At 50.2% G+C, this 27,164-nt stretch overlaps 2 protein-coding genes and 1 long non-coding RNA gene across 4 annotated transcripts; 1 reads left to right on the plus strand and 2 right to left on the minus strand.

The window, feature by feature from the left end:
* Positions 1-583: 583 nt before the first annotated feature.
* On the minus strand, positions 584-2,960 carry LOC124095775 (cytochrome c1, heme protein, mitochondrial). The gene is made up of 7 exons (XM_046449080.2): positions 2,814-2,960; positions 2,040-2,236; positions 1,830-1,956; positions 1,586-1,743; positions 1,343-1,503; positions 980-1,080; positions 584-885 (listed from the first exon to the last, which is right to left on the minus strand). The coding sequence occupies exons 1-7, from the start codon at positions 2,943-2,945 to the stop codon at positions 781-783; spliced, it is 981 nt and encodes a 326-aa protein (XP_046305036.1). The 5' UTR covers positions 2,946-2,960; the 3' UTR covers positions 584-780.
* A 7,301-nt stretch (positions 2,961-10,261) lies between these two features.
* Positions 10,262-13,626, minus strand: Gpaa1 (glycosylphosphatidylinositol anchor attachment 1). Of its 2 annotated transcripts, none has more exons than XM_046449133.2 (12): positions 13,496-13,626; positions 13,114-13,293; positions 12,917-13,028; positions 12,558-12,705; positions 12,380-12,481; positions 12,095-12,291; positions 11,805-12,001; positions 11,555-11,708; positions 11,308-11,403; positions 10,978-11,168; positions 10,719-10,767; positions 10,262-10,597 (listed from the first exon to the last, which is right to left on the minus strand). In XM_046449133.2, the coding sequence occupies exons 1-12, from the start codon at positions 13,567-13,569 to the stop codon at positions 10,493-10,495; spliced, it is 1,605 nt and encodes a 534-aa protein (XP_046305089.1). In that variant the 5' UTR covers positions 13,570-13,626; the 3' UTR covers positions 10,262-10,492. The 2 variants fall into 2 exon arrangements, with proteins under 2 accessions (XP_046305089.1, XP_046305087.1); XM_046449131.2 differs by having other exon boundaries at positions 10,719-10,889.
* A 170-nt stretch (positions 13,627-13,796) lies between these two features.
* On the plus strand, positions 13,797-17,264 carry LOC124095797 (uncharacterized). Its single transcript, XR_006852603.2, has 2 exons — positions 13,797-13,928; positions 14,510-17,264. It is a non-coding gene; the product is annotated as an uncharacterized LOC124095797 (long non-coding RNA).
* Positions 17,265-27,164: the final 9,900 nt, after the last annotated feature.

Consider the following 27,164-nt stretch of genomic DNA (forward strand, 5'->3'; position numbering starts at 1 on the left):
GAAGCTCAAGCACTGGGAGTCCCAAGTCAGGGTATTGTGCTACTGCTGGTTCATAATGCCTTGACCTTCCTGCCACAGGTACAGGTACAGGACTACATGAGCCCACTCGGCTCTCCTGTGGGCTGCCAGGTGCCATTCCATGATGAATACCTTCATACCTCCACATAAATCCTGGGTGCTACACTCAGCGTTCCAGCTGAGAGCAAGGGGATGTCCCAGGTACCCTCTTCTGCCTGTCTACTGATTTACCAATATGGCTGGCAGTCATCCCCCTCTTCTTGGCCTAGCCACTCCAGGCCTTGCCAAAGGCTCCCTGACCCTCTTGAAGTAACCAACAACCTGACACTCAGTAGTTCCTCCCAGCAGGTCTGTGAGATTCTGGGCCATAGCCAACCTGGCCAAATCTTTTTCATCCCTGTTCAGGAGACAACCTACTAAGTGCCACTACTTCCTCTCACAGCCAGTACCCTTTCTGTCCCAGATGAGGACAGGACTGGGACTTCCTGGGAGCGCTGAGGGTATGAGTCTTAGTCCCAGAGTCCTTTGCAAGACTACACTCTTGTCAGATAAAAGTTCAAATGTGTATGTTGAGAAACTTAATTTATTCCCATGATGAGGCTAAATGAAATCTGGAGCCAAGGCCCAGTCTCCTGCCCCCTCCCTCATCCCAGACGAAGAGGGGCCGGGCCGAGTGGGCCAGGTAAGGCCTGAACAGGCCTAGGATGGCTCCTGGGCTTGAGGGTCTGTTCAGGCAAGATGGCAAGTAGATGCTGGAAAGGGTCACTTGGGTGGCCTATATGCCAGCTTTCGACTCTTCAGGACTGACCACTTATGCCGCTTCATGGCGTAGATCAAAGGCAGCAGCAAGCCCATCATCATCAACATCTGGGGACAAAACAGGCTCAGAAAAGGGGGCTAGGAAGGATCCTTCCCAACTGTTCTCCCATACTCACTGTAGCTCCCTTGCCCAATCCTTCACCTTGAGTCCCATGCGTTTGCGATGGTCATGTTCTGGCTCAGACGCCCAGCGCAGGAAAGTACACACATCCTTAGCTACCTGGGACATGGTAGCTGGAGTACCTGGGCCAAGGACACATAATGAAAATTACCTTTTGGGGCTCATGACCAACCTGGGGTAACCCTCAGTGCACTCTGTTCCATGGAGGTAGAGACTGACCTCTACCCAAGGTTTCAAAGGGACAGGACCCCACAAGACTGTGAAAATCTCCTCATGCATGCACAAAACACCCCAGCCAAGAAAGGGGCAGGATCTCTCAGGCCCAGAAATATAAGGCAAGCATCCCTGGGGGATGGGAAAGGATTCATGGTGAAGGACTCTCACCATCATCAAACTCCAAGACATCGGTGTAGATGGGAGGGGCCATGCCGATGGCCTGGCCAGGGAAGTAGGGGTTGAAATAGAGGCCTTCTCGTAGAGACACGCCAGTGGGTGGCTCACAGTACCCCGTGAGCAAGGAGAAGACATAGTCCTCACCACCATGCCTGGAACCAGATTCACGGCTTCTTAGTCCCTGACAGAAGTCAGTTCCCCTCTCCAGTTCCACCCTGTGGGCAGCCCCTTTACCTAGCTCGAACTATATAACTGAGGTCAGGGGGCAAGGCTCCATTATTGGCAGCCCTGGCAGCCTCAGGGTTGGAGTACGGTTTGGGGAAGTAGTCAGACAGCTTCCCTGGCCGCATGAACATCTCTCCATCCTCATTGGGGCCATCCTGGACCTCCACCTGCCACCAAGAGCCTCATTACAATCCTGCCATCACATCACAGTGGGAGCCCCAACCCCGAACACTCTGTCTCCAGGGTTCCACACCTCTTCAGCTAGGGCCTTAGCTTCATCCTCAGTGTAGCACACGCCCACCAGGTGGCGGTAAGCCACGTAGTCCATGCTGTGGCAGGAAGAGCACACCTGCTTATATACCTGGAAACCCCTCCGGATGCTAAAAAGAGAGAAAGTTTTAAGGGAACTGAAGATTCCACTCCACCCAGAAACCCCAGGCCAGCAAGCCGGCCAGCTGCGCACCTGGTGTGGTCCAAGGAAGAGAGGAGGCCACGGTGAGACCACGGATAGCTGGGGGGGTGCAGCTCCAGGTCACTGGCATTCACAGCAGAATGCAGAGCCACTGCCAGCCCTGCACTACCCGCCGCCAGCATGCCCAGCGCTGACAGCATCACCTTCCGCCCGCGGGAAAGGCCAGACTTCGAGGACAAGGATACTGCCTGCAAGAGCCCCGCTCAGCGCCTGCCAGGACACCACCCGCCGGGCTGGGGATCTGACTAGGCGCCCACCTCTCCCACTCATCCACCCAGTACTGGCGCACCAGCATCATGGCCTGCGCGCTGCCCACCGCATCCCTCTCCGCTGCCGACCCCTGGGCCGGGATTTGACTCTGAGGAGGTGGTGAGGAGTGCTCTTGGATCCTGAGCCGGGGGTCAGGCCGTAGTGACCAAGGTCACCGGCAGCTGCCGAGGTCAGGCTAGAGGTTACTTCAGGACGCGGGCCCAGTCTGGACAGCGTGCGGCGGGAGCCGTTCCAGGTACGCCCTGAGCACGAAGACCCCTGCCCCGACCCTCGCGAGCCCGCCCGCCACCCCCGTGCCAGGTCCGAGGCGCCCTGCCGCTCCGAAGCGTGCGCAAAGCTCCCGGGCTGTGCCGACCGGCAGCAAGGACCTGGCCCCAGGGGGACGTTGCGTGCGGGCCCATCTCGCCCTGCTGGCCGCGCGCGCCCGAAGCCTCCCCGCCGTGACCTTCACCGGCTGCGGGGCGCGCGAGGGCCAGGACCCGGGCCAGCGCTCACCTGAGGCGTCCGCAGGGGGAGCTGCCCAGGCCGTGCGCCGCCCAGCAGCCTCCGGGCAGGTGCGCCCGGGAGGCCCGCGCCCCGAGGGCCCATCACCGCCCCGCGAAGCGAAGCCGCCGCCGCCGCCGCCATGTCGGCCCCCTTCAGCGCGGCTGACGCTCCCGTCGGCCCCTGCGGCGCCACGCGAGCTCAAACCGCGCGAGAGCGAGGCCGGGGCGGGGCCAAGAGCTGTCCGTCAGGGGCTGGGCTCCACCTCCTGGCGGTCCTCTGGTTGCCGTGGAAACCGGGGGTTGGGCGGACCCCGGGGTCTCCCGTTGTCAACACCACGCCGGATTTCCACTGGGACCCCGCCCCCTTCCGCGGCCATAGCTTGTGGACCAGGAGACGCCGGCGGGCTTAAGAGTACTCCCGTCGCGCACGACGGCGGTGGGGACCCTGCCTTTCCCGCTGTGCTGGACAAACCTACGGAGACAGGACCGAGCTTGCCAAGGCAGCTCAGCGCGGGCCTCAGGCTGGCCCCCGCCTGGAAGCGGCGGGCGCAGCGCGAGGCAGAGGCCTGGGGTCAACGCCCACGCGCGCGCACTTGGCTGCTCCTGTACTTGTTCTGCTACTGTGGCCGAACAAGTGCAGGAGTTACCAGCAGAACAACCAAGGGTCCCTCGGGAAACAATCGTCAACTGAAGTTGTCCTTCTCCCCGTATAAAAGCAAGGCAAAAAACTAGCATAAGCTGTCTGAATCAGCTTTTTCAGAATTCTAGAAATTAACCAAAGGCTCCCCTACCCCCAGCATCCCAGAGAGTGTGTATTCAAGAAAATAGGTGACCAGCAGCAAAAAGTTACCTTGGTAGTTTTCCTGGTCCAGCTGTGCTCACAGTGGCAACGTTGGAACTAAGACCTCACATCCCTGTTACTGGAGGGAACAGAATGCCCCATTCTCAGACAACTGTCATTATTTTACTTGTCTGATGGATTTCTGGAAGGCCCCACTTACAAGGCTGACTGAGCACCAACCCAGCACAAACAGCTTCCTGGGGTTGTTAGTGGACAAATGTAACTTTGCAATTACCCAAGGTGATGGATAACAGCTGGAGTTCACAATAGATTATAGATTAAACAAAAAACTTAACAGGAAAAAGCAAGGGTACAGATATGTTCACAGGGGCTTAGAAAATCCAACATACTTCCAGGAATATAGGTCACATAAATAGGACTGGGGTCTGAGGAAAAACCTGAAAAGCCTTGAGATCTCACATGTGGCTGACATTGGGGCTCCTTGTAGAGGAAAGTAAATGCTCAGGCAGAGTAGCATGCTGTCTGCTGAGTGCTGGAGTCATGCTATATCACAAAGCCACTTAGGAAGGAAAGGGAAATTCATTGTTTCCAGGTGTTTAAGGAACTCTCTGTCCAATGATTAGATGAACACTAAGGAGAGACTTTAGTAGTCACACATGACAACTCAGGCTTGAGAGAATTAGTTCAGAAAGATCACTAAATAAACACAGCTACTAGGCTGGGGTTGTGGTTCAGTAGTAGAGCGCTTGCCTTGCACATGTGAGGCTCTGGGTTCTATCCTCAGCATCACATAAAAATAAATAAACAAAATAAAGATATTGTGTCCATATATAACTAAAAAAATATTATTAAAAAAATAAACACAGCTACCACAGCAGCAGTAACAAAACCTAGAGAGAGGAATGAAATCTGATCTCTAGAATCCCCATATTATGTTTACACAGTCCTCCTTCCACCTGGCTTTCTGGGTCCTAGCTGAGAAATACAGAGCACCTTGATGCTCTGACATCATATTTTCCCTGCAGGCCTGAACCCAAGTCAGGGCCTTGAGTATTCCCAGGTGATGGTAAAGGTGTTTAAATTGTTGCTCCAAAACACTGGGAGATTGATGCTGTTGCTAAACTCACAAAAATTAGCTGAAATCCTGAGCAAAATCCATTCAGCTCTCATATAAAACGCTGTTAGGCTGGGCACGGTGGCACATGCCTGTAATCCCAGTGGCTCAGGAGGCTAAGGCAGAAGGATCATGAGTTCAAACCAGCCTCAGCAAAAGCCAGGTGCTAAGCAACTCAGTGAGACGCTGTCTCTAAATAAAATATGAGAGGGCTGCGGATGTGGCTCAGGGGTGGAGTGTCCCTGAGTTCAATCCCTGGTACCAAAAAAAAACCCCCTGTTAGACTCCCTCATTGAGAATACACATGGGTAGAACACCCTTCATCTTGCTATCTATCACAAGCCCCTTCTGTGCATAAGTTCCCCTAATAAATGCTGTGAACTGCTGACATTTGGGTTTTTTCTTTGGAAAACTATGAAAGTGTTTTTGCACTGTGTTGCAGGAACTCCCCTACTGCCCTTTTTTTGTACTGGGGATTGAAACCAGGGGCCCTTTACCACTGAGTTACATGTTTATTTTTTATTTTGAAACAGAGTCTAAGTTATTAAGGGCTTCACTAAGTTGCTAAGGCCTCAAACTTGAGATCCTCCTGTCTCAGCCTCACAAATTGGGATTATAGGAGTGGGCCACCAAACGTGGTTCCCTGTTGCCTCTTTTAAAATTATTCCAGTGATGGATTTGGTCAGACAAAACAATGTTATTTAAAATATTCAGTGTTTGGGCTGGGTTGTGGCTTAGTGGTAGAGCGCTTGCCTAGCATGCGTGAGGCACTGTGCTCAATTCTCAGCACCGCATATAAATAAATAAAGGTACATTGACAACTAAAAAATATTAAAAAAAAATAAGAGGGAGTGTTGGGGCTGGAGTTGTGGCTTAGCAGTAGAGCATTCGCCCGACACAGGCAAGGCCCTGGGTTCAATCCTCAGCACCATATAAAAGTAAAATAAAGGTATTGTGTCCAACTACAACTAAAACAACAACAAAAAAAATTTTTTTTTAAAGAGTGAGTGTCAAATAAAGAGGCAGAATTACCTAAGGGAGTCAGAAACTGGAGTTGAAAAGTACAATATGGAAATTAAAATTTTATTTCAGGGTCTTGACAGCAGATTTAAGCAGGTGGAATAAAGGTAAATTGAAGTTAGTTAAATTGAGATTGTCTAGTGTGAGAAAAAGAAATAAAAGGACTAATAAGCCAGATGAAGTGGCCCACACCTGTAATTCCAGCTACTCAGGAGGCTTACGTAGAAGAATTAAAAGTTTGAGACCAGCCTGGGAAACTCAGTAAGACCCTGTCTCAAAAAATTTATTAAGTCAGGCTTGGTCGTGCATGCCTATAATGCCAGCAACTCGGGAGAGAGAGGCAGGAGGATCATAAGTTCAAGGGCGATTTATCAAGACCCTGTCTCTAAAACAAACAAAAAAAAAAGATGTATCTCAGTGGTGAACAACCTTGGGTTCAATCCCCAGCAACCAAAAATAAATAAATAAAATAAAAAGGGCAGGGATTAATTCAGTGGTAGAGTACTTGCCGAGCATGCTTCAGGTCCAGGGTTCAATCCTCAGTACCTCCCCCACCACAAACATACACACAAAAATGAACAAGACAAATGAACAGAGTCTCAAAGATCTGCAGCTCAACATTAAGTGTACCAACATATAAATGATAGTTCCAGAGTCAGAGAAGAGAAAGGGGAAGAAACAATACATAAATAATATCCTAAAACTTGCCAAACTTCATGAAGAACATGAATCTACACAGGCAGGAAGATCAAGCTCCAGGTGGTATAAACTAAAAGAGATCCATACCTAGACACATCATAAATTGTTAGAGTAGGGCATGTGCCGCAGTCTGGCTGGGCACAAATCACGAGCCACTCAAGCAGGAACAAACTTTATTTCTGAACTCCACCAGCACACTCCACACACGCCACCCACGCCACTCCTCCAGGAACACACCACCAACCGGAACTCCCACCACCGGAACTTCACCAACCAACGGGAACTCTTCAGGAATCCCCGCGAGAGCTCAAAAGTACTGGCAAAATGCTAGGCGCCATCCCAACTTGGCTATGGCTCTCAACAGGCAAGGTGGCACACGCCTACAATTCCAGCAGCTCAGGAGGAGGCTCAGAGAGGAAGCTCCTAGGTTCAAAGCTAGCCTCAGCAATTTAGGGAGGCCCTAAGCAACTCAGCAAGACCCTGTGTGTAAATAAACTATAAAAAGGGGGCTGGGGATATATATCACTTGGTAAAGTGCTTGCCTTGCATGCACAAGGCCCTGGGCTTAATCCCTAGCAACACACACACACACACACACACACACACAAGAGCTGGAGATGTGGCTCAGTGTCTAAGCACCCCTGGGTTCAATCCCTGGTACCCAAAACAAACAAATGAAAGGCAAAGATGGACCAGAGATTAGATCAGTGATAGAGCATTTGGCTAATGAACACAGGACCCTGGTTCGATCTCCAGTGCTTCTGCATACTCATACACACACACACACACACACACACACACACATGTGGCTAAAGGAGTGTACTTATAGTGTACTCTAGACTTAAACTAAATTTCCATCTCATCAATTTCAAGACAGTACTCAACTGATACCTTCTTAAACTTTCACTAAAAACCCAATTATCATGCATCCAAGATGTGTGTAACAAGACTAAAATGACATTCTGCTGTAAGCCTTTGACCAAGTTGTTTAACCTCTTTGATATCCACTTGCAAAATGGGGACAGTAATTATACTTGTCTGACCCTAGGGAACTCATTCCAGGCTACCCTTTCTGTTTTTGTGATTTTGGGAATGGAACCCACAGTGTCCTGCATGTCAGGCAAGCACTCTACTAGTGAATTATACCCTCAATCACCTTTGCCCCTTCAGTACCTCCCCACCCCCACCCCAGTACTGGGGGATTGAAAACAGGAGTACTGAGCTACATCCCAGTGCTTTTTTGAGATAGGATCTCCCTAAGTTGCCTAGACTGGCCTCAAATCTGTGATCGTGCTGCATCAATCAGAGTTGCTGAGATCACAGGCCCATGCCTGGTCACTTCTAAAGCCACTCAGCTGGCAATCATGAATCCTCACACATCTTTATAAATCACAGGTGGTGCACATCTGTGATCCAGTGTCTCAGGTGAATGAGGCAGAATCGTAAATTCAAGGACAGCCTGGGAAACTTAACAAGACCCTGTCTCAAAATAAAAAATAAAGGGCTGAGGATGTAGCTCAGAAGTGCCACTGGAGGTCTGGGTATGTAGCCCAGTGAAAGAACACCTGTCTAGCATGTGCAAGGCTCTAGGTTTAATCCCCAGTAAAAAAGGAAAAAACAAAACTATCTATATTACTTATATATATGGAGCTGGGGTGTAGCTCAGTGGTCCAGTACTTGCCTAGCATGAGTGAAGCCCCAAGTTGAATTTCCAGTACTGCAAGCAACACAAAACAACCCTGGCTTCAAGCTCTAGTACTTGGGGGTGGGGCAGGGGAATCTAATCATCCATAGCATAACCCAGTGATGCCTAGCTGAAGATCTGGGACTATCTTCAATCAGGAGGGCCAAAAAGAAATACCAGAGATACAAGTACTGTGACAGCCCCAAAAGACACATTTAAGACTTCACTCCCATTTTATATTTCCACTACAGATTTGTGTGTGTGTGTGTGGCACTAGGAACTGAATCTAGGGCCTTGTGCTATAAGCAAGTATTTCTACAACTGAGCTACATCCTTAGCACTTTTTTTCCTAATTTTTAAAAAATATTTTTCATTTTTTACTTATAGTTGGACACAATGCCTTTATTTCACTTATTTTTATGTGGTGCTGAGGATCGAACCCAGGGTCTCGTGCGTGCGAGGCAAGCATTCTACCGCTGAGCCACAACCCCCTTCTTTTAGTTTTAGGACACAGTATCTTTACTTATTTTTATGTGGTGCTCAGGATCCAACCCAGTGCCTCACACCGCGTGTGAGGCGAGCGCTCTGCCACTGAGCTCTAGGCCGCGGCCAGCACTTTCTTGTTATCCAGACTGGCCCACATTGCTGAATCTCCTGCTCTGCTCTCCTAGTAACTGTTAGCTGGCATTACAGGTGTGCACCACACACCCAGACTGGTTTTGAAGAGGAAGCAGCACCAGCCTTTTCTTTTCCTTTTTGTTTTTTAGTACATTCTAGAGTTCCCTCTCAATAGAGGAATAATTCATGATTCTGCTGGGATGTATCCACAGCACAAGTAGGTTGATCTTTCAGTTTTCTTCCCACCTATATGTGTCATGGTTCAATTTCCATTTATGCTTTAAGAGACTGCCATTGCCCAGTTAATAACAACTGAGGCCAAAGACCTGTTAAAACACCAGGAAGGGAATTTTCTATCACACAACTGCTCACAAAGATACATAAAGGACTGAATCTCCCTGTAGCAGAGGAGAGCCTAGGATGCTTCCCTGGGAGGTACTCCTAGGAAAATGAGAGGATTGGGTTGGAGGCCACAGGTCTCTACCTGGCCTTAGTCCTTTGGAGATTCTGGCCTTGGAAACAAGGGGCCAAAGACGCAAGTCAGTGACGAGGCCACCCGTCACAGTGAGGTTCCCCCACTCCTCATTGCACACAGGGTATAGACACGTACCCAACAAGGGGATCAGCAGCTTCCTCTGGAGGACTCAGAGAGAAACTCTTCAGGGTCTGATTCCCACTTGTGGAGCTGAGACAACAAGCCCCAGGGTAGAGAAGCCTCCCAAGGGAAGTCTAGGTCCTACCACAGAGGAAGAGGAGCCCTGAGGGTGGGGTACAGGCAGGGTACTCCCCTCAAGATCTTCCAGATCACATGCTGCTCAGGGACATGAAACTGAGGGGTGGTTGGCCCTGAGCTGACTAGATGGATCCTTCCACTTCTCTAGGCAAGGTAGCCATGCCCACTTTCTAAAGATGCCTGCATGTGGCTGTGTCTGGTCAAGTACTTTTGTCTTTCCCTGACATTTCTCCAGCCTCAGCACCACATGGCCCCGAGTTCACCAAAGGGCCACACTCTTTTCCTCCAGGATGGACTGAAGTTCCTTTTAGGGTCTTAGTACAATAATCTGCTTCTCTGTGCTACCTGTCAGGGCCTTCCCACTTTGGGGCCCCATCCCCCATAGCCTCTTGCTCCTGGGTACTGGCTGGGCTTCAAAGATTGTTTCTGCCAAACTATGCTGCTGCCCTGCTCCTGGTAGGCACCTTACTTAGGTTGCTTCAACAGTGTTCATATAAAGCCCACATGCTCTGGCCTTGGTTGGGCACATGGCCTGAACCCTGAGCCTCCTCTGTAGGACTCCAACCCCTTTGCCCACTTAGCCCCAGCATTGAAGATGGCAAGGTGTGGTCTCTGGGTGCTCCTGCTCCCATCAGGCTCCCAAGAATTTCCTCATCCCAGCTTTGTTCCTGGCCCTGCAGTGACTGTTGATTCATAGAGCACAATGGGCTGGACGTATCTTCCCGGCGCCGAGGTGTGTGAGAATGGATTCCCCACAAGGCCAATGGGCCAGAAGCCCAAACAACAGCTGAAACAGACACTTGTTTATTTCCCAGGGAGGAGGAAAAATGGTGAGGGCTTGGAGAGCCCTGCCCCAGCCTTTGTGCCCAGGTAGCAGACCTCACTTCCAGAAGAGCACATTCCAGAAGAGCAGCCAACAAGGGTACAGGCCCAAGGAGAGCAGTGGGAAGAGCAAGGCACCATAGGTGTGGTGCTCCAGCACGCCCTGGGCCAGTGCCACGAGGAAAAGCTGCCACCCCTCAGCAAGTGACAGCGGTGTCTCCTGTAGCTCCCGCCACAGGAACAGGCTGCCCAGGAGCATGGCTGCTGGGCTTGTCAGCACCAGTAGGGCAGCATAGAGTGGCCTGGGTGGAGAGGCATCGTCGGGGTATGTTCCACAGATGGTGGGGACAGAGAACAGAATGACCAAGGACTCTGGGTGAAGGGCACAGGCACTGGGGGAGGTGGGGGCTGATGAATACATACCGAGGCCCATAGGGTCTGGTGAGTGCAGCAGCAGGTACCATGGTGGCAGCTAGCAGGAAACCCAGGGAGAAGTTGGTGAGGGTGATGCAACCTAGCTGTAGTGCTAGGTAGATCAGAGCCACCAGTTTCAGTGCCATCCATCCCCTGTCTGAGGCCTGTGTGCTCATTACCCTAAAAGGCAAAAGGCTCAGAGGAAGCCCAAGAACTGCCTACATGTCCAGGGGGGCCCTGTGCCACCTGCCCAAGCCTAGTCACTCACCGGTGGGTGTTGTGAGGAAGAGCCAGGCCAGCTGCATAAATTGCCAGCAGTGTCAGCACCACAGCCTCAGCCTCAGCCACTGGGAAGTGTTGGGCGGCCACATGTTGACCCAACACAGGCAGGATGTAGAGGGCCAGGCCCATGGTCTGAGAGATCAGCAGGGGTGCTACAAGCGAGGCCAGCCCCACACCCTGCAGGGTATAGTATACGGGCACCTTGAGATAGGCCCTGGGGCCAGAAAACCACTATTCCAGCTGAGGTTGAGTGGCAGTAGAAGACACTACTCAGGATCCTAGAAGCCCACCCAACAGCAGATAGGGGCATCATCACCTGTGCTGGGGGAAGTTGGGTACTCGGTCCAGGAGCACCCCCAGCCTCTTCAGAGCCCACTCCAGCTTCATGCAACTGCATCCACAGCTCCAGAGCATGGCCCAAGTCAAGGACCTCAATGACAGTGTGATGAGATCTGCCAGGTGGGGAACCCAGGACTTTCCCACCCCAATCCCAGAGTAGGATGATGCAGAGTTGAGGGGCTCCAAGGCTGTCCATGAGTGAATAGTTGGGGGACAGAGGATATCTTGAGACCAAGGACCAGGAGCAAGAAGCCAGCAGCAGGCATGTAGAGACCAATGGAGACAAAGCGAGATAGAGCAGGAAGCAGGTAGAAGAAGAATGACTGGTGTAGGCGCTCCAGCAGGTGGTTGAGCTTTCGGAACATGCCCTCCAGAGCCCTGTCAGGTGCATAGCAGGACAAAGTCAGTCACTCCCTCCGTGTACCAGTTGGACACTTCCCTGAGAACGCAAAGAGGGAATCAGAGGCTACTTACTTGCCAACAGCCACCAAGTCATACTTGTACTGCCGGAAGCTATTGATGCCCCGAAGGGTCAGGGCCTCTACCCGGTACCGCAGAAAGAGGCCATGAGGGCCATGGGGGCGGCCAGAGGCCTGCCGCAGAACCATCAGCAGCAGTGTCTGCAGGCCCTGCAATGGCCCATCCAGCGTTGTCCAATCCTGGAGCTGAAGCTTTGGAGGGATGGTGAGAGGGCAGAGTAGGGATGGGAACAGGATTAGATAAACCCCTCACCAAAGGCCCTATACCTCAGCAAGTGGTCAAACCTTGCCCTGAAGTGTGCATAGCAGCCCCCCTTTCTGGCAGAAGGTCTGGAAAAGGTTGAGCAGGTCAAGGTTGGGCAGCTGTCCATTGAGACCCTCCACAGTCACATCAAGGCTGGTAACCACATCACTGCTCAACTCCAGGGCCACAGCTGCCTGAATGGCTCCAGCCCGGCCCTGCAATGGGGATGACTGCATGCCTGTAGGGGCAAGCAAATAAACACCAGAGGAGACACTGGTGAGAACAATTGACCCCGAGAGAGACCAGGAGAAGACAAGAGCACCTACCAGTTACATTAACGTCGTGGTAGGCTTCAAGCCAAGCCTCAGTGCCCAGAAGATCATGTTCTGTCACCAGAAAGATGATATCTTTGGCCCAGTAAATCTGCCCTGGAGGTCAGACATAAGGTAAGCAGGACTGAAGCACTGGCCAAACCCTCCCTGGGCAGCAGCCCTGGAGTCTCACCTCGGAAATGGGCAGCAAGTGCCAGCAGCAGTCCAACAGCCTGGCTATTGGTGGAGTCAGAGTTACAGGGTACAGTGAGCACCAGAGACTCGGTGCTGGCAGCACGTGGGGCCCGTAGGATGCCATACACGTTGGTGCCTGATACCATCTGTACAATGCATTGGTGAAGGAGCCTCAGAGCAACCCTAGTATGTAGAAAGTCAAAGCCTCCACCACCACCTTTCCTTGGCCCTACAATCTGCAAAGCAGGGATTTCCCTGGCCCCAGATCATCCCTCCCATTAGGATTCTTGGCCCCAGGTGACCCCTTCACAGCGCTTTTCTATCCCAAGCACCCTCACCCCCACCCTTCCTCAATACATAGCGCTCGTGGGTCTCATCCGGGAAGGGCAGTTTCCGAGAGAAACTCTGCGTGTAGACCTCCAGCCCTACTGTACGCATCGTCCGCTGCAGCCAGGCCACTGGTAGAGCCCTGGAGACACAAAGACAGCCTCTGAACGGAGCTCCCTGGCCTTGGCCACCACTACTTTTCCCCTACCCGCTGCTCTGCGGCTCACCCCGACTTCCTGCGGTGGGCAGCGAAATCGCGGGCAAAGCCCCGGGCACGGTCTCCGCCCACAAACTGCTCCTCCACCATGGTGGATCCCATGGCGTTCTCCGACATGTAAGTACGCTGGGTCAACGGCGGGAAGGCCAGAGCCAAGAACCAGGCGATGCCCGCCACGTAGCTCAGCACGCTGCGAGGGGTCAGAGGGAGCAGCCGGAGCGTTAGCGTGATCTGGGACGCCGACTGTGGCCACCAGCTCCAAACCAGGGGCCGAACGGGCAGGTGTGAGGGGCCTGGAAACCTAGACTCCGGGTCCCCGCATCCCCCGCGGGACGTGGACCGAAGGAGAAGGGCGCGAGCAGCGCAGGGACCCCAGCCCAGCCCACCCTCACCAGAGCGGCGCGTTGAGGCGCAGCACGAGACGGGCGAGCGCGCGCCGGCGCACGGGGTCCGACAGGAGGCCCATGGCGGGAGGGCGACGCGGGACCCTGCTCTCGCAGCCAGCTCCAGCCGCGGAGCGCGAGTTGCTCCTGTCAGACCCCGAACCTAAACCCAGCCGCACTTCCGGTCCCACTGAAATTCGCGCCGCTGCGCGTGCGCAAAGCAGAACCTTTCTCCAGCTCGGCTGCTGGAGGCCCTAGGGTTGCAGGGAGCCGGAACCTATGCGACTGGAGTCTGGTCTCCGGGATCGGCCTCCGGAAGGGCTGGACCGGCCCTGCGCAGTACCAGCAGGGAGCAGAGACAAGGCCGACACCAGGGTATCGGGAGCAGTGATAAAGCTCCAGTTGGAAGGCTCACAGAAATCGGAGACGATTGTCAGGGAAGGTAGGTGGAGGTGCTCAGAGCACCACGCCTGCCACAGAGGCTGTGAATGACTACAGTGTGGACTGAGGTTCAGGCGTTTAAGAATCATTCTTATGGATGTCAGTCACTGAAAATGAAATCACAGTGGTGTCACATGGGTTCTGAACTAAGGTCTTCATGGGTAGATAGAAGACCCACAGGGAAGATGCAAATCTACTAATAAGACAGGCCTGTGTATATGGAGTAGCTAGCAAGGAGCGTACTGTTTTGTCCAGGCCAGCAAGTCCCTGGCATAGGAGGAGAGTTGGTGGCCAACGCAGGCGGTGGATGAAGGGGAGCTTGCTGAAGGGGGTACAATTTTAGGCTGGGGAAAATGTCGAAACTCAGGAGAAAAGATCAAGTGAGCAGAGGAGTCTCCTGTAGTTTAGAGCCCAAGGTAAGCAGTAGGAAAAGGCCCAAGGTGCTCCTAGGGGGAGGCATTGGCCCTACCTATAGCCAGTCAAGGTTTCTTTTAATCCTTGTACTCAGGTTCTGGAGGGACTGGACTGAGGATGGCAAACTCCTTGGTCTGAGGCTTGATTTTTCTCACCTCTCACCAACAGATTGCTTTCTCCACCCAGATACCCCTATACCACCTATGCTTCTGGAGGTTTGAGTCCTGAGGCCACAAGAGATATAGTTCATGTGTGGAGTTGGCTCCCCCGTCATTCCCCAGAGTCAAACTGTTTGCAAGTGCTATACAGCAAAGAGTGATGAGCAGAGGAGCAGGACTTTATTCTGGACAAAAGTGGCTGGGTGTTCAGTCCCCCAGCAAGATAGATGCCTCACGCACATGCTGCCGTACCACATGGTCCAACAAGGTGTGCACATCTCTAGCTGCTTGGGCAGCGGCCTCAAGCACCTGCTCCAAGTGGTCCTCATGCAGCCGGGCATCCATTTCAAGCAGTGCGATCTGGCCTGAGGCTGGCAGCAGGGCCAGGGCTAGTTGGGGACCACCAGCTGCTTCCTCCACATGGCTGAGGTCTGCCAGGGCTGTGCCTTCCACAAAACCAGCTGAACATGCACACACAAAGTCCCGCATGGGTATCCCAGCATCCAACACTGCCAGCGTGGCGGCATTCACACAAGCTGCGTAGGTTCCACCATCAGCCTGCAGTACCTGCAAGGACCCCCCCACGCTGTTATCAGTCCATTAAACTGCCATCCCACCCTCCAGTTCCCTTCCCTCGGTGGGTTGAAAACTGCAGCCAGCTCACCTGCACATAGATGTCAATCTGGGATCGTGGGTGCAGCTGAGTAAGAATGGCTGCCTCAAAAGTCTGGCGCAGCTGTAGGCCCATCTCACAGGACTTACGGTCTCCATGTGGCCTCCGCTTGCGCTCACCTGTGCTGAAGGTTGCTGAACTATATTGACAGTTCACCAGAGCCCGGTCAGGCAGGGCTCGAGACCTGGAACCCCGGATCTAGAAGAGAAAGGATGCATAAGTCAAGCCTACTCTCCCAGCTCACACTCCCTAGTCCTTTCAACCTCCTTCTCAAGAGAGTGGCAGCAACCTTATCTCCAAAACATCCAAGGGAGATCCATTTGTCAGTCTAGGCCATCATCACCTCTGGCGTGCATGCCTCACTTCATTTCCTCCCAACTCCTCTAAGTGGTGGCCACAGTATGTTTAAAAACATCAAGCCGATTCTGCCTCACCACACACTCACATTCTACTTACCTACCAAAGGCTTCTGTTATACGGGAAATAAAATCCCAAATCCTTTCCCCAGTCTACAAAGCCCTAGTCCTCACCTCCCTGGAAACCGTTATTTGGAATTATCTCCTCTCCCTCCACCGTCATTCTTTCGGCTTTGCAGAAGTGCCATGTTTGTTTCTACCCATTGCCTTCATCCTGGCTTCTTTCATCTAGAAAACTGGGCTCCCACATTAATTTGCTAAGCAATTAAAAATTATCTCTGCGTTGGGGAGGCACTGTTATAGGGTAGAACGTAGCAATAAAATCAGAGAGTTTTATTTAAAGTCGCTGCTCTCAGAGAGTTTATGTTCCCGTGGAAAGACAAACGGGTAAGATTAAGTAGAGCTGACGTTCGGGTGGTAGACACAAAGGCAACAGAGCGTGTTGTGGCCTGGAGCGGCAGCATCCCAAACATGACGCCGGAGGAGAACAGCGGGGAAGTGACCGAATGGGCGAGAGCCTGGCACGATGAGGAACCCGACAAGGGAGAGCAGGGCGCAGGAGAGAGACAGGACATACCCAGAGATGCACCTTAAGAACTTGGGCATTTACTCAGCCGATATGCGGCTTCGAGCATTCGTTGCGTAAACGGGAGGCGCGACCGCGACCCCGCCGATCCCGCGCGGCCCACTCGCCTCGTGCGGCCCGTAGACCACTGCCAGCGCCTTGGTGTTGCCCTGCTCGATGTAGGCCGAGCCGTCGGCCTGCGCGAACACGCCCATGCGCGCCTGGATCTTGCGCAGCTCCCCGGCACGACGACCGTCCACCCGGTAACCCTGGTCAGACAGGAGCTCCAGCCCCGCCATGTCGCCGGCCCAGCTCTCGGTCTCGTGGAGAACACTGCACCCTGAGCCCCAGGCTTGGCAGACCCAGTTTCCGGCGGTCCGGCCCCCTTCCGGGCCCGGGGACTACGGACTCCTTCCGGGCCCGGTCTTCTTCCGGGCCTGGGGACTAGGACTCCCGGCTGTCCGGCCTCCTTCCGGGCCTAGGGACTACGACTTCCGGAAGTTTTGGCTTCCTTTCGGCCTAGGCAACGAAGGCTCCCGCGACCCTGCTTTCCCCTCTCCGACCGGGGGAGGGCGGAGCTCTCCGGTGCGCTCCGGTGCGCCCCGGCTCTGCCCTTGGCCGGCTGGCCTCTGGAGCCGACTTCCTGGTTCGCCCGTGGGCCGGGGCGGTGCTTTTGTGTGTCGGGTGTTTGCGGGGCCGCAGTGCAGGCGTTCATTCCAGCTGGGACATTTTTCCGTTCTCTTACTGTTTTATTCATTTTTTTTTTCCCCAGGGGTTGAACCTGGGGAGGCTCCACCTGAGCTAGATTCCCATTTCCCCACCCTAACCTCGTCGGGATCCAGGCGTGCTAGCAAGTGCTGTCCCGTGAGCCGCACCCCAGCCCGAGGCAGGTCTTACAGAGTTGCTAAGGCTGGCCTGGAATTTGTGATCCTGCCCCAGCGTCGTGGGTAGCAGGACTAGGATGTAGGCTCCACAGCGAGCTAGACACGCTTTTTGTCACACACATGTGTGATCAGATTTTCTGTAAAGCAGTCTGATTTTCCCTTTTCACTTGGTTCTTCTGTCGTCCACCTTAACACAATAAACTGTCCTTTCTGTGGTTTCCTCCATAGCCTGACTTCGAACAAATCCTGGACAAACACAACTTAGACATCGGCTTTGGGAACTCTGATTAGTTTTTTAAATACCATTTCATAGGCAATTATTTTGTGGTGTTTGAAGGGTTATGGAAAATAATATTCCTACAAGATAGTGCTCCCCCCTCAAAAAAAAGGAGGGACAGTGTGACTCAGAGGAGGAAGGGGAAAGTTCAAATCCTGATACACACACACACACACACACATTTCAGCCAAATATTAAACCTCTCCCAATACATCCTTTCCCAGTAATAATGGGCCCTGAGCAAACTTTGGTCCTTTCCCAGGCTCATCCCCAGCATCTCCACCAAAATCATTTACCCCTTCCCAGGCCCAGTGGGTCCTGAAGGCAGGAGGCAAATACTGAAATGCTGGGCCCTGGACTTTGACCCTTTCCCATTGCGGATGAGTCCTGAAGGAGAGAAGGAACAGTGACCCTTTAGGTAGTGGTGGGTCCCAGAGGAAGGAAGATAAGAAGTGAACACAGCTCTGAGCTTTTCCCAGTGACAGTGAGTTTCAGACTTTTCACAACTGCTTTCCTGAGTTAAAATCTTAACCTGAACCACGAGGTCCCCAAGTGTACAGACAGCATGCTCGCAGTGTCCAGTGATTAATTCACCCTCACCATAAACTCTAAAGCCTAGACTCCTTCTCTTACCTGGGGGTCATTCCTATACCCAGAAAATGAATCCCTCCTGTGCTGATGGATTGACTTCGCTGCAGACTGGAAAGCGTGCTGATCTGAGGTTTGCTTCCCGTCTCCTGCCTGCATCATTTGTGGGCCATGCACTTACATTTTTCACCGGAAAAAAAAAATGCTGGGCAAGGTAGCACATGCCTATAATCCCAGCAGTTCTGGAGGCTGAGGCAGGCGGATCACAAATTCAAAGCCAACCTCAGCAACTCAGTAAGACCCTGTCTCAAAATAAATTTTAAAAGGGGGAAGGAGGTTGGGATTGTGGCTTAGTGCCTAAACTCTCCTGTTACACACACACACACACACACACACATATACAGCCTTATGAAATTCCTCCCAAGTAATCTTTCAGAGTTAATAATTTTTTGTTGGCTGCTTGATACCCAAAAGTGGGGTGGTATTTCCACTACTGCTCAATGGTAGACAATTGGCTTATATTTCAGAGATGGAGTCCCAGGAGCAGAATTTCTGAGTGCAGGCTCTAAGTATGAGAGTAAGTTCCTTCATCCTTCCTTTGCCCCAAAGAGTAAATTACACTTTTTAGAATAAAACTTTCCAACCTACACAGCATGATTGACAGCATGTTATTACTCTTATTTCTAGTTCTGGTGATTTCAGCCTCCCCTGACAGTCTCATCCAATGGAAAGAAGGAAAGCTGGGGGGCTCTCCTCCCTTGAGGTCAATGTCATCAGCAAGAACCCCTTCCCCCATCCTGAGGTGCATTATCCAGCCCCTCCTCAATGCTTAGAAGCCAAGTCTCCTGCTCCAAATCTGAAAGTGGAAAGATTAACTGAATGGGTTGCAGAGGAAGAGGCCCTGAGGTGTCCTAATGAGATGGGACCATCATAGGGACAAAGGACAAATGCATTTCTGGGCTTTGACTTCTGGCCTGACTCAAACCCCAAGAGGCTTGGAATGTGCCACCCTCAAGAAGATCAGTTTTGCAGGATTGAGGTCAGGTTGCCTGGAATGTGTTCTCTTGAGCAGCTTCAGAAACTTATCTATCTTTAGCACAGGGCAAAATTCTTTTTTTTTTTTTTTTTTTAGAGAGAGAGAGAATTTTAATATTTATTTTTTAGTTTTCGGTGGACACAACATCCCTGTTTGTATGTGGTGCTGAGGATCGAACCCGGGCCGCACGCATGCCAGGCGAGCACGCTACCGCTTGAGCCACATCCCCAGCCCCAAAATTCTTGAATATATCTAAAGTCAATTAACATTTCCACCATTGCAAGTAGTCAATAAAACTACTTGTTTAGGGAGCCAGCTGACATCTATTTGTGAGAGCTGTCTCCCTAAACGAAAGCCCCAATAAACGCACACTCATTCACCAGACTCTTATTTCAATATTTCCACCTTCATCAGGTCAAAAGATCCCAGTGTCCAGCAACACTAGAAAGACCATCAGGTCTGCTCCCAGTGTGGCCATGCCTACACCTCTCCTTAGATCCAGCAGCTAGGCTGCAGTCAAATGGGCCTCATTTCTCCCACTGAGAATACAAATTCCATCCCCCTTTCCAGAAAGGAGTTGTATATTTGTAGTATTTCTTGCTACTTAATCTTAGTGGCTTAAAATAATGAAAATCATTTTATTACTATCTGCAGAAATTCTCAAGATTCCCTAGCTTTGGCTAGACAGTTTGCACTTTCTTTCCTGCAGTTGTCACCAGATGCTGCTGGGACAGGAGCCATCTTGAAGACTCCCTCCCTCATGTCTTTGGTGGTTGACGTGGGCTGTGGGCCAACACTCTCTGGGCTTTTAGGCAGCATGTGAACATGGCTTCTCCTTGTGTCCTGGGCTTCCTGGAAACATGGCAGCTGAGCTCTAAGAGTAAGCTTCCAGGGGGATGTGCATGGTGTTTTACGTCCTTGCCTCAGAAGTCACTCCTGCAGGGCCCCTTGGACAAGACCATCATATGGGATAAACTCAAGGGGAGGGGACACGGCCTGCAGTCTTCAATGGCAGAAGGGTCACCGTTGTATTATAAGAACATTATGCCAGGGCTGGGTTTATAGCTCAGTGGTAGAGTGCTTGCCTGGCGCATGTGGGGCACTGGGTTCCATCCTCACTACCATATAAAAATAAATAAAGGTGTTGTGTCCATCTACAAAAGAACATTGTGCTGAAGTGGGCTGAAGCAGTACAGTTGGCTGCAGGTGCCCAAGACAGTGGTCACAGCGTCCCCTCCACAGAGACTATGCTCTGAAGACTATACACCAGAGTTAGTGAGTAAGCCACTGCCCTGATGCTGATACCACCTATTACTGGTGACAAGAGTTCCATTTTTCCAGGTGTTGAAGTTTCAACAATGGAGAAACATTGAGGCAAGAGTAAAAAGCAAGTTGAATTGTTGTATAGACTTCTCTACAGAGAAGGGGACACAGAGTTGATATCCAAAGAAGTGAGAGTGTCCTGCCCCTTTAAAAAATTTCTACATTTTATTAGTTCTCATGCTCTCCTTGCCCCTTATCTCTCCCCATCCTGCATCCATGACCAGTGGTCAGGGTGAGCCAAAAGGTGGGAAGCAAATAGGTAAAGAGAAAGAGCCAAGTGGTGGAGTGATCCAAGCAGTAAGGTTTCAATTAACAACTCTCATGACTCCCTGCAGGAAGGAAGGGTTCCTGGGGTAGGTCACCTCAGCAACCAGTTGGAGCAGGAGAGGGAAAGAGCAGCATTTGATTTTCTTCCCAGATGACTGTCCTCCAGTGTGTAGGCCACATACTTTTTTGTGCCTCCACTCAAAAAGAATGTCAAGAGGCCACTAGAGAACTTCTAAACTCCTTAGCTGATAAGAGATATAAAGTCTCAAAGAAGACTTTATACCCCTTATCAATTGTGCCCAAAAGAAGTTCAATATTTAGAATTACAGCTGTCTCAAGGAACCTACAAACTAGGACAGGAAAGAATAATCCTGTAGGACAATGTCCTCTACCTCAGACCATGAGGCAACTCAGAGGCTTCCTGGGGGTAACTGGACACTCGGGTGTTGAATTCCTGGATATGGGGAATTAGCTAAGCCTCTCTATAGCCTCCTCAAAGAAGCACTACCCAAGGAACAACTTCCCTGATATGGGAACCAGAACAGATCAAAGCCTTTAGGGCATTAAAAGGGGCCTTACTCCAAGCCCCTGCCCTCAGTTTACCTACTGAACAAAAAATGCGACCTGTTTGTCACTGAGAGAGGAGGAATAGCCTTGGGAGTGGTCACACAAAAGAATGAGCCTGCTCAACAGCCAGTAGCTTATCTCAGTAAGGAGCTTGATCTCCTGCCTGGAGAATGGCCTCACTGTTTGAGAGTGATAGCCGCAGAGGCAGCCAAAACCATCCTGGGAAGAGACCTATTGTCTGCACCTCCCAGGATCTCTCAGGGATTCTAAATACAAAAGGAAGAGTATGGATCTCAGGTGCCTTCTTTTTTTTTCAATATTTACTTTTTAGTTTTAGGTGGACACAATATCTTTATTTTATTTTTATGTGGTGAGAATCGAACCCTGTGCCTCAGGCGCGCTACCACTTGAGCCACATCCCCAGCCCCTAGACAGGTGCCTTCTAAAATGTCAAACCTTATTCTAGATGGACCCATAACTCAAGTAAGGACTTGCTCCAATTTAAACCCAGCCACCTTCATCCCAGAGACTTTAAAGGGAAATCCTGAACATGACTGCCAATAGGTCCTAGCTATAAATTACTCAGCCCAGAAGGAATTTTCAATCCTTCCCCTGTCCAATCTAGACCTCATCATGTTCACAGATGGGAGTTTCTTTATGGAACAAAGAGAACACAAAGCTAGATATGCTGTGGTGACTTTACATGACATCATAGAGGCACAATCTTTGACCTCAGGCATATATATCCCTAACTAGAGCACTCGATTTAGGGAAGCAACAAAGAATTAATATTTACACTGACTCTAAATATGCCTACCTAATCCTGCATGCACATGCGGCAATTTGGAAGGAAAGAGAATTTCAAACAACTGGGGGAACATTCATTAAAAAACTATGAGCAGATCTTAAAACTGCTATAAGCTGTTCATTTACCCAAAGAGGTAGCAGTAAATCACTGTCAAGGACATTATAAAGGGTTAGATGAAATAGCAGAAGGAAACAGGCTAGGAGATCAACAAGCCAAAGAGGTTGCTAAGGGAAGTTTATAGATGACAACCTTAGCCCCTTTAATATGGACAGGCCCTCCCCCAGAGATAAGATCTCAATACGCCCAGGAGGAAACACAGGAGGCATTGTCCACAGGAGGTATTCTTTTACCCTCTGGGTTGATTCAAATGGAAGATGACAAACTTTATTTACTGGCTAATTCCCCTGTGGAAGATATTACACATCCTACACCAATCTTTCCACCTGGGAGAAGAAAATACTCTCAAATTAATCTGAGATAGGGCTAGGATTGTGGCTCAGCAGTAGAGCGCCTGTCTAGCATGGGTGAGACCTGGGTTCGATCTTCAGAACCACATAAAAATAAAAGCATTGTGTTGTGTCCATCTACACCAAAAAATAAATATTTAAAAAAATTAGTCTGAGATATTTGAAGGAAAAATATTTAAAAGACCATCCACCAAATAGTCAGAGCCTGTGAAACATGCCAAAGAAATAACCCACTTAATTCTGCTGAAAAGCCCCTAGGATTACAAAGGATAGGACTGTTCCCTGGGGAAGACTGGCAACTTGATTTTACTCATATGGTCAAGAGCAATGGATTCCAATATTTATTAGTTATGATAGATACTTTTACTGGATGGACTGAAGCCTACCCCTCCTGAACTGAACAGGCAGGAGAAGTAGTCAAAACATTATTACAGGAAATCATCCCACGGTCTGGGTTACCTTGCAGCCTACAGAGTGACGATGGAGCAGCTTTCAGGGCAGCTGTCACTCAGGGAATATCCAAAGCCTTAGGCATCAAATACCGTCTCCATTGTGCACGGGGACCTCAATCCTCAGGAAGGATAGAGAAAACAAATGACATCTTAAAAAGACGTCTGTTGAACCCAGCCTAATTCCATTTTAAGATTGGGAGCCATCTCGTCACAAAGTCATGAAAAGTTAATTTCTGTTTTACTATAAATTACTGCAATTTCTAAACTTGCTTGGAATGCCTGCCCGTGCCTTGAACTCACCCATGCCTGGCTTTCCCTGACAGATAAAAACCCTCTCTGAAAGCTTAGTGGTGCCTTATAAATTCTGATGTTGGGATCTAAATTTATTCCCTACCTTGAAACGTTAACCTATATAGACTATCTGCCTTTGTATTATGCTTGTCAAGATCCTGTTATCTGTAAGTTCTCAAGACACCCCTCTTTTGCAACTTTTTGTGCTATAAAACTGCACTCCCAGAGAGCTGGGGTACTGTTCTCTATCCCAGGGTTTTTGGGAGAGACAGTCCTGGCCAGTTTCAGTGTATACAAATTCAAGCTTGCTTTAATTTGATTTAAAATTGGAGTTGGTGGTCTTTTCTTTGTGTCGTGGTTTTTAACACATCTAAGGAAACTCAAGAAACCCACCACCCATGGCCTAAGGTGCTTCATTTGGCACTACTCAGAATTAGGAACACCCCCAAAACATTAGGGATCAGTCCATTTGAGCTCTTATACGGGCAACCATTCCTAAGAAATGATATCCTTAAGGATCAGGAAAATGGCAGATCTAGTCAATCATGTCACAAAGTTGGCCAAATTTCAAGCTGAGATTTGTAAATATCCTATATCTCAGCCAGTCACTTCTCCACTTCTCTATGAGCCCGGAGATCTAGTTATGATCAAGACCTATAAGGATGGCCCTAGGCCTGAGCCTAAGCAACTGCATTTTAAAACTCCAGTTTGAAACCTGCAGGCTCACCAGGCACACCCACAGAGCCCTCCAGTGTGGCTTCAGACACAAACAAGTCACTTTTCCCCACCCTGACAAGCTCAGAGTGAAGTTTCTGGCAGGCTGTCCTTGCCCAATAAAGGGGAAAGGCAAGAAAATCAGGGTGGGGACCACCAGATCAGATGCTTTAACCCCAATGTAAATGATGTCACTGAGGGCTGGGGATGTGGCTCAAGCGGTAGCGCGCTCGCCTGGCATGCGTGCGGCCCGGGTTCGATCCTCAGCACCACATACAAACAAAGATGTTGTGTCCGCCGAAAACTAAAAAATAAATATTTAAAAAAAAAATGATGTCATTGAGAAACCTGGTGGCTGCTGACAGGGATTGATGCACACTCACTCAGGCCACAGTGATCAGGTCTGGAATCAAGGCAGGCTTCTCCCGGGGTGGAGCTGACAGCTGGCTGAGAGTCCTAGGGGAGAAGTCATGGCTCTCGCCAGGGTCTCTTAAAGGCTAAGCCTTGAGACTTTTGACCTGACACTTGAGCTTAGCCTACAGAGGGAATGTCTGTCATTAGCCTGTCATGATTAGGTGTGTTTGCAGTGCTTAGAATTAATCTAGAATTGTTTGCTGTGGATTGATTATGTCTATTGCAGTGCCCAGCATTAAGGATTGTCGTTTTCTTGATTAAGAACCTATAGAGTGAAACTGTATGGAGTGATTTGAGTGAATGAAGCATTGACTAGGGCAGAAGCATGTGGACATTCTTTATTTCTCCCCCTCAACTGCATAAGTTGCACCTTTCCCCATCGTGACAAGACTATACCTTCAAATTCCCCAAATTTAGACCCTATTTGGAAAGGACCTTTTCTATAATATCATCCACTCTCTCTGCAGTAAAAGTGCTGGGACAAGAAAACTCTCTGATTAAAGCCAACATCCTGAGTAGATACCCAAAGAGACTTCTTCCCAAGGAACTGAGGAGCGATACTCTGCTCTCCAATAGAAGACTTAAAATATCTCTTCCACAGAGACAATGGTGATACGGAAACTTTTCTTTCTCTCTTTCTTTATTACTATAGATAGATCCACCAAAACTAACTCTTTTCTGTGGGTAGCCACTCTGAATGAATTCACATACTCTTTTCTGTGGTCAGAGAGGCTCTATCGGTCACTTTTGTAGTGACATGGATATTGCCCCATCCTCAAAGTAGCAGAATGTGTCTTCAGATGTAGGCATGTTGCCCCATGGATTGAGCTACGCTCACCTGTTCCTTTGTGATATTACCCCTTTGCCCTATTTGGGATAGAATGTTCCATGGAAACTCCTTTTGTGTGTCCCCTTCTCTTGCTCTGCCTTTGCATGTGGACTTCCTAGAGGTCAATCACCCTGCTGACAGCAGACATCATGAAGCTGGACTCAACCCCCTGACACCTGACCCCTTGCCTCATTTGAATGGCTTCTCCTCAATAAAATGGTTCAGCGCTCTCTCTCGCTCTCTCTCTCTCTCTCTCTCTCTCTCTCTTCTGTGGACCCTTAAGGTAAGAGGAGCCATCACAGGAACCCAAAGAAAAAGGCATCTCTGTCTCTTTTGTGGTATTTTGTGCAGCTCAGTTCCCCTGGAGTGACTCTTGAGTATTTTTGTCATGAGGAACGCAACACTTTTATAATGTGGGCCAACAATATGCCACTAGGTTACAGAAAGAAAATCACTGGATATGTGGACTATTACACCTTTCCAGCCCTTCTGGACTGCCTTGGTGGGTATCGCCCTTATAAAGAAATGACTGAATAAATTTACAGTCTCTAATATTAGAACAAAAGGGAGAAAGACCTTCTTTACAAACTGCCTGTCAGGCCAATGTTAATTTATGGCCTATAAATGAAACTTTATCATGACCAGGTCATGGAAAGATTTTCACTTTAGGACAGACCAACCTTCAGACTTCTATCACTGTTAAGTCCCATATAGGCCCATGCAATCCTCACCTTCCACCATCCTCACCACCAACATGTCGAAGGTATAAGGATGGTTACTATCAGATCTGGAATGGAGTTTTATGGCTTACTCCCACCATTGGGCATCTAAACCAAGAAGCCCCAATCTCTTGGGAACAACAAAACCACACCTATAGCAAATGGCCTAATGCAACTCGAGAATTAGGATGGACCCCAGAGTCACTATGACAACAAACTGTGACTTTACAAGCCAATGATTGGTTTGGGATGGATTGGCTCTCTAGACCTAAGATTATTTGGCCAGCACCCAATGGGACTCAATAAATATGCGGAATTAACTATGGCCTTGGCTTCCCCCAGGCTGGGTAGGGAGATGTGCTATTTGGTACCCCTGGATGCAAGGGAGATGAACCCCAAGTATAGAACAGCCAGCAAAACTCCCCAATCTCAAACATAGATGGGGATGATCTGTCTTTTGTTAGTATCATCATCTAGCTTCACTGTTTATTCCACAAATGGGTTTAGAAGATGTAATGCGGCATGTGGAAACCTTAAACAATTATACTCAAACTGCCCTCCATGAGGTTGAGGAAAGCGTTTCTCTCCTTAACACTGAAGGAGTAAGGAAAGCCATCTTACAAAATCAGATGTGAAAGGTGCGTGACTCACCCAAGATGGAAATTCAACCAAGAGATTTTATTGGGGGGCTGCCCAAAGGGGAAGAATGGAGAGAAAGAGCAGAGAGCAGAGAGGAAGAGAGCAGAGGAAGAGAGCAGAGAGGAAGAGAGCAGAGAGGAAGAGAGCAGAGAGCAGAGGAAGAGAGCAGAGAGCAGAGGAAGAGAGCAGAGAGGAAGAGAGCAGAGGAAGAGAGCAGAGAGCAGAGGAAGAGAGCAGAGAGGAAGAGAGCAGAGAGGAAGAGAGCAGAGGAAGAGAGCAGAGAGGAAGAGAGCAGAGAGGAAGAGAGCAGAGGAAGAGAGCAGACAGGAAGAGAGCAGACAGGAAGAGAGCAGAGGAAGAGAGCAGAGAGGAAGAGAGCAGAGGAAGAGAGCAGAGGAAGAGAGCAGAGAGGAAGAGAGCAGAGGAAGAGAGCAGACAGGAAGAGAGCAGAGGAAGAGAGCAGAGAGGAAGAGAGCAGAGGAAGAGAGCAGAGGAAGAGAGCAGAGAGGAAGAGAGCAGAGGAAGAGAGCAGAGAGGAAGAGAGCAGAGGAAGAGAGCAGAGGAAGAGAGCAGAGAGGAAGAGAGCAGAGAGCAGAGGAAGAGAGGAAGAGAGCAGAGAGGAAGAGAGCAGAGAGGAAGAGAGCAGAGAGGAAGAGAGCAGAGGAAGAGAGCAGAGAGGAAGAGAGCAGAGGAAGAGAGCAGAGGAAGAGAGCAGAGAGGAAGAGAGCAGAGGAAG

This window comes from Marmota monax, unplaced genomic scaffold (assembly GCF_021218885.2).
Source record: "Marmota monax isolate L192 unplaced genomic scaffold, Marmota_monax_Labrador192_F-V1.1 WCK01_AAM20220418_F8-fsc00073, whole genome shotgun sequence".
Taxonomy (NCBI): Eukaryota; Metazoa; Chordata; class Mammalia; order Rodentia; family Sciuridae; genus Marmota; species Marmota monax.

What these genes read in the sequence shown, in the direction of transcription:
- LOC124095775 (XM_046449080.2), bottom strand. Translation starts at nt 2,945, where the DNA reads ATGGCGGCGGCGGCGGCGGCTTCGCTTCGCGGGGCGGTGATGGGCCCT. An exon ending in TCCCCCTGCGGACGCCTCAG is followed by an intron (nt 2,237 to 2,813) that starts GTGAGCGCTGGC and finishes GGGCTCTTGCAG; the next exon opens with GCAGTATCCTTGTCCTCGAA. An exon ending in AGTTATATAGTTCGAGCTAG is followed by an intron (nt 1,504 to 1,585) that starts GTAAAGGGGCTG and finishes ATCTGGTTCCAG; the next exon opens with GCATGGTGGTGAGGACTATG.
- Gpaa1 (XM_046449131.2), bottom strand. Translation starts at nt 13,569, where the DNA reads ATGGGCCTCCTGTCGGACCCCGTGCGCCGGCGCGCGCTCGCCCGTCTC. An exon ending in CCACGACGTTAATGTAACTG is followed by an intron (nt 12,292 to 12,379) that starts GTAGGTGCTCTT and finishes TTGCCCCTACAG; the next exon opens with GCATGCAGTCATCCCCATTG. An exon ending in TATGCACACTTCAGGGCAAG is followed by an intron (nt 12,002 to 12,094) that starts GTTTGACCACTT and finishes ATCCCTCCAAAG; the next exon opens with CTTCAGCTCCAGGATTGGAC.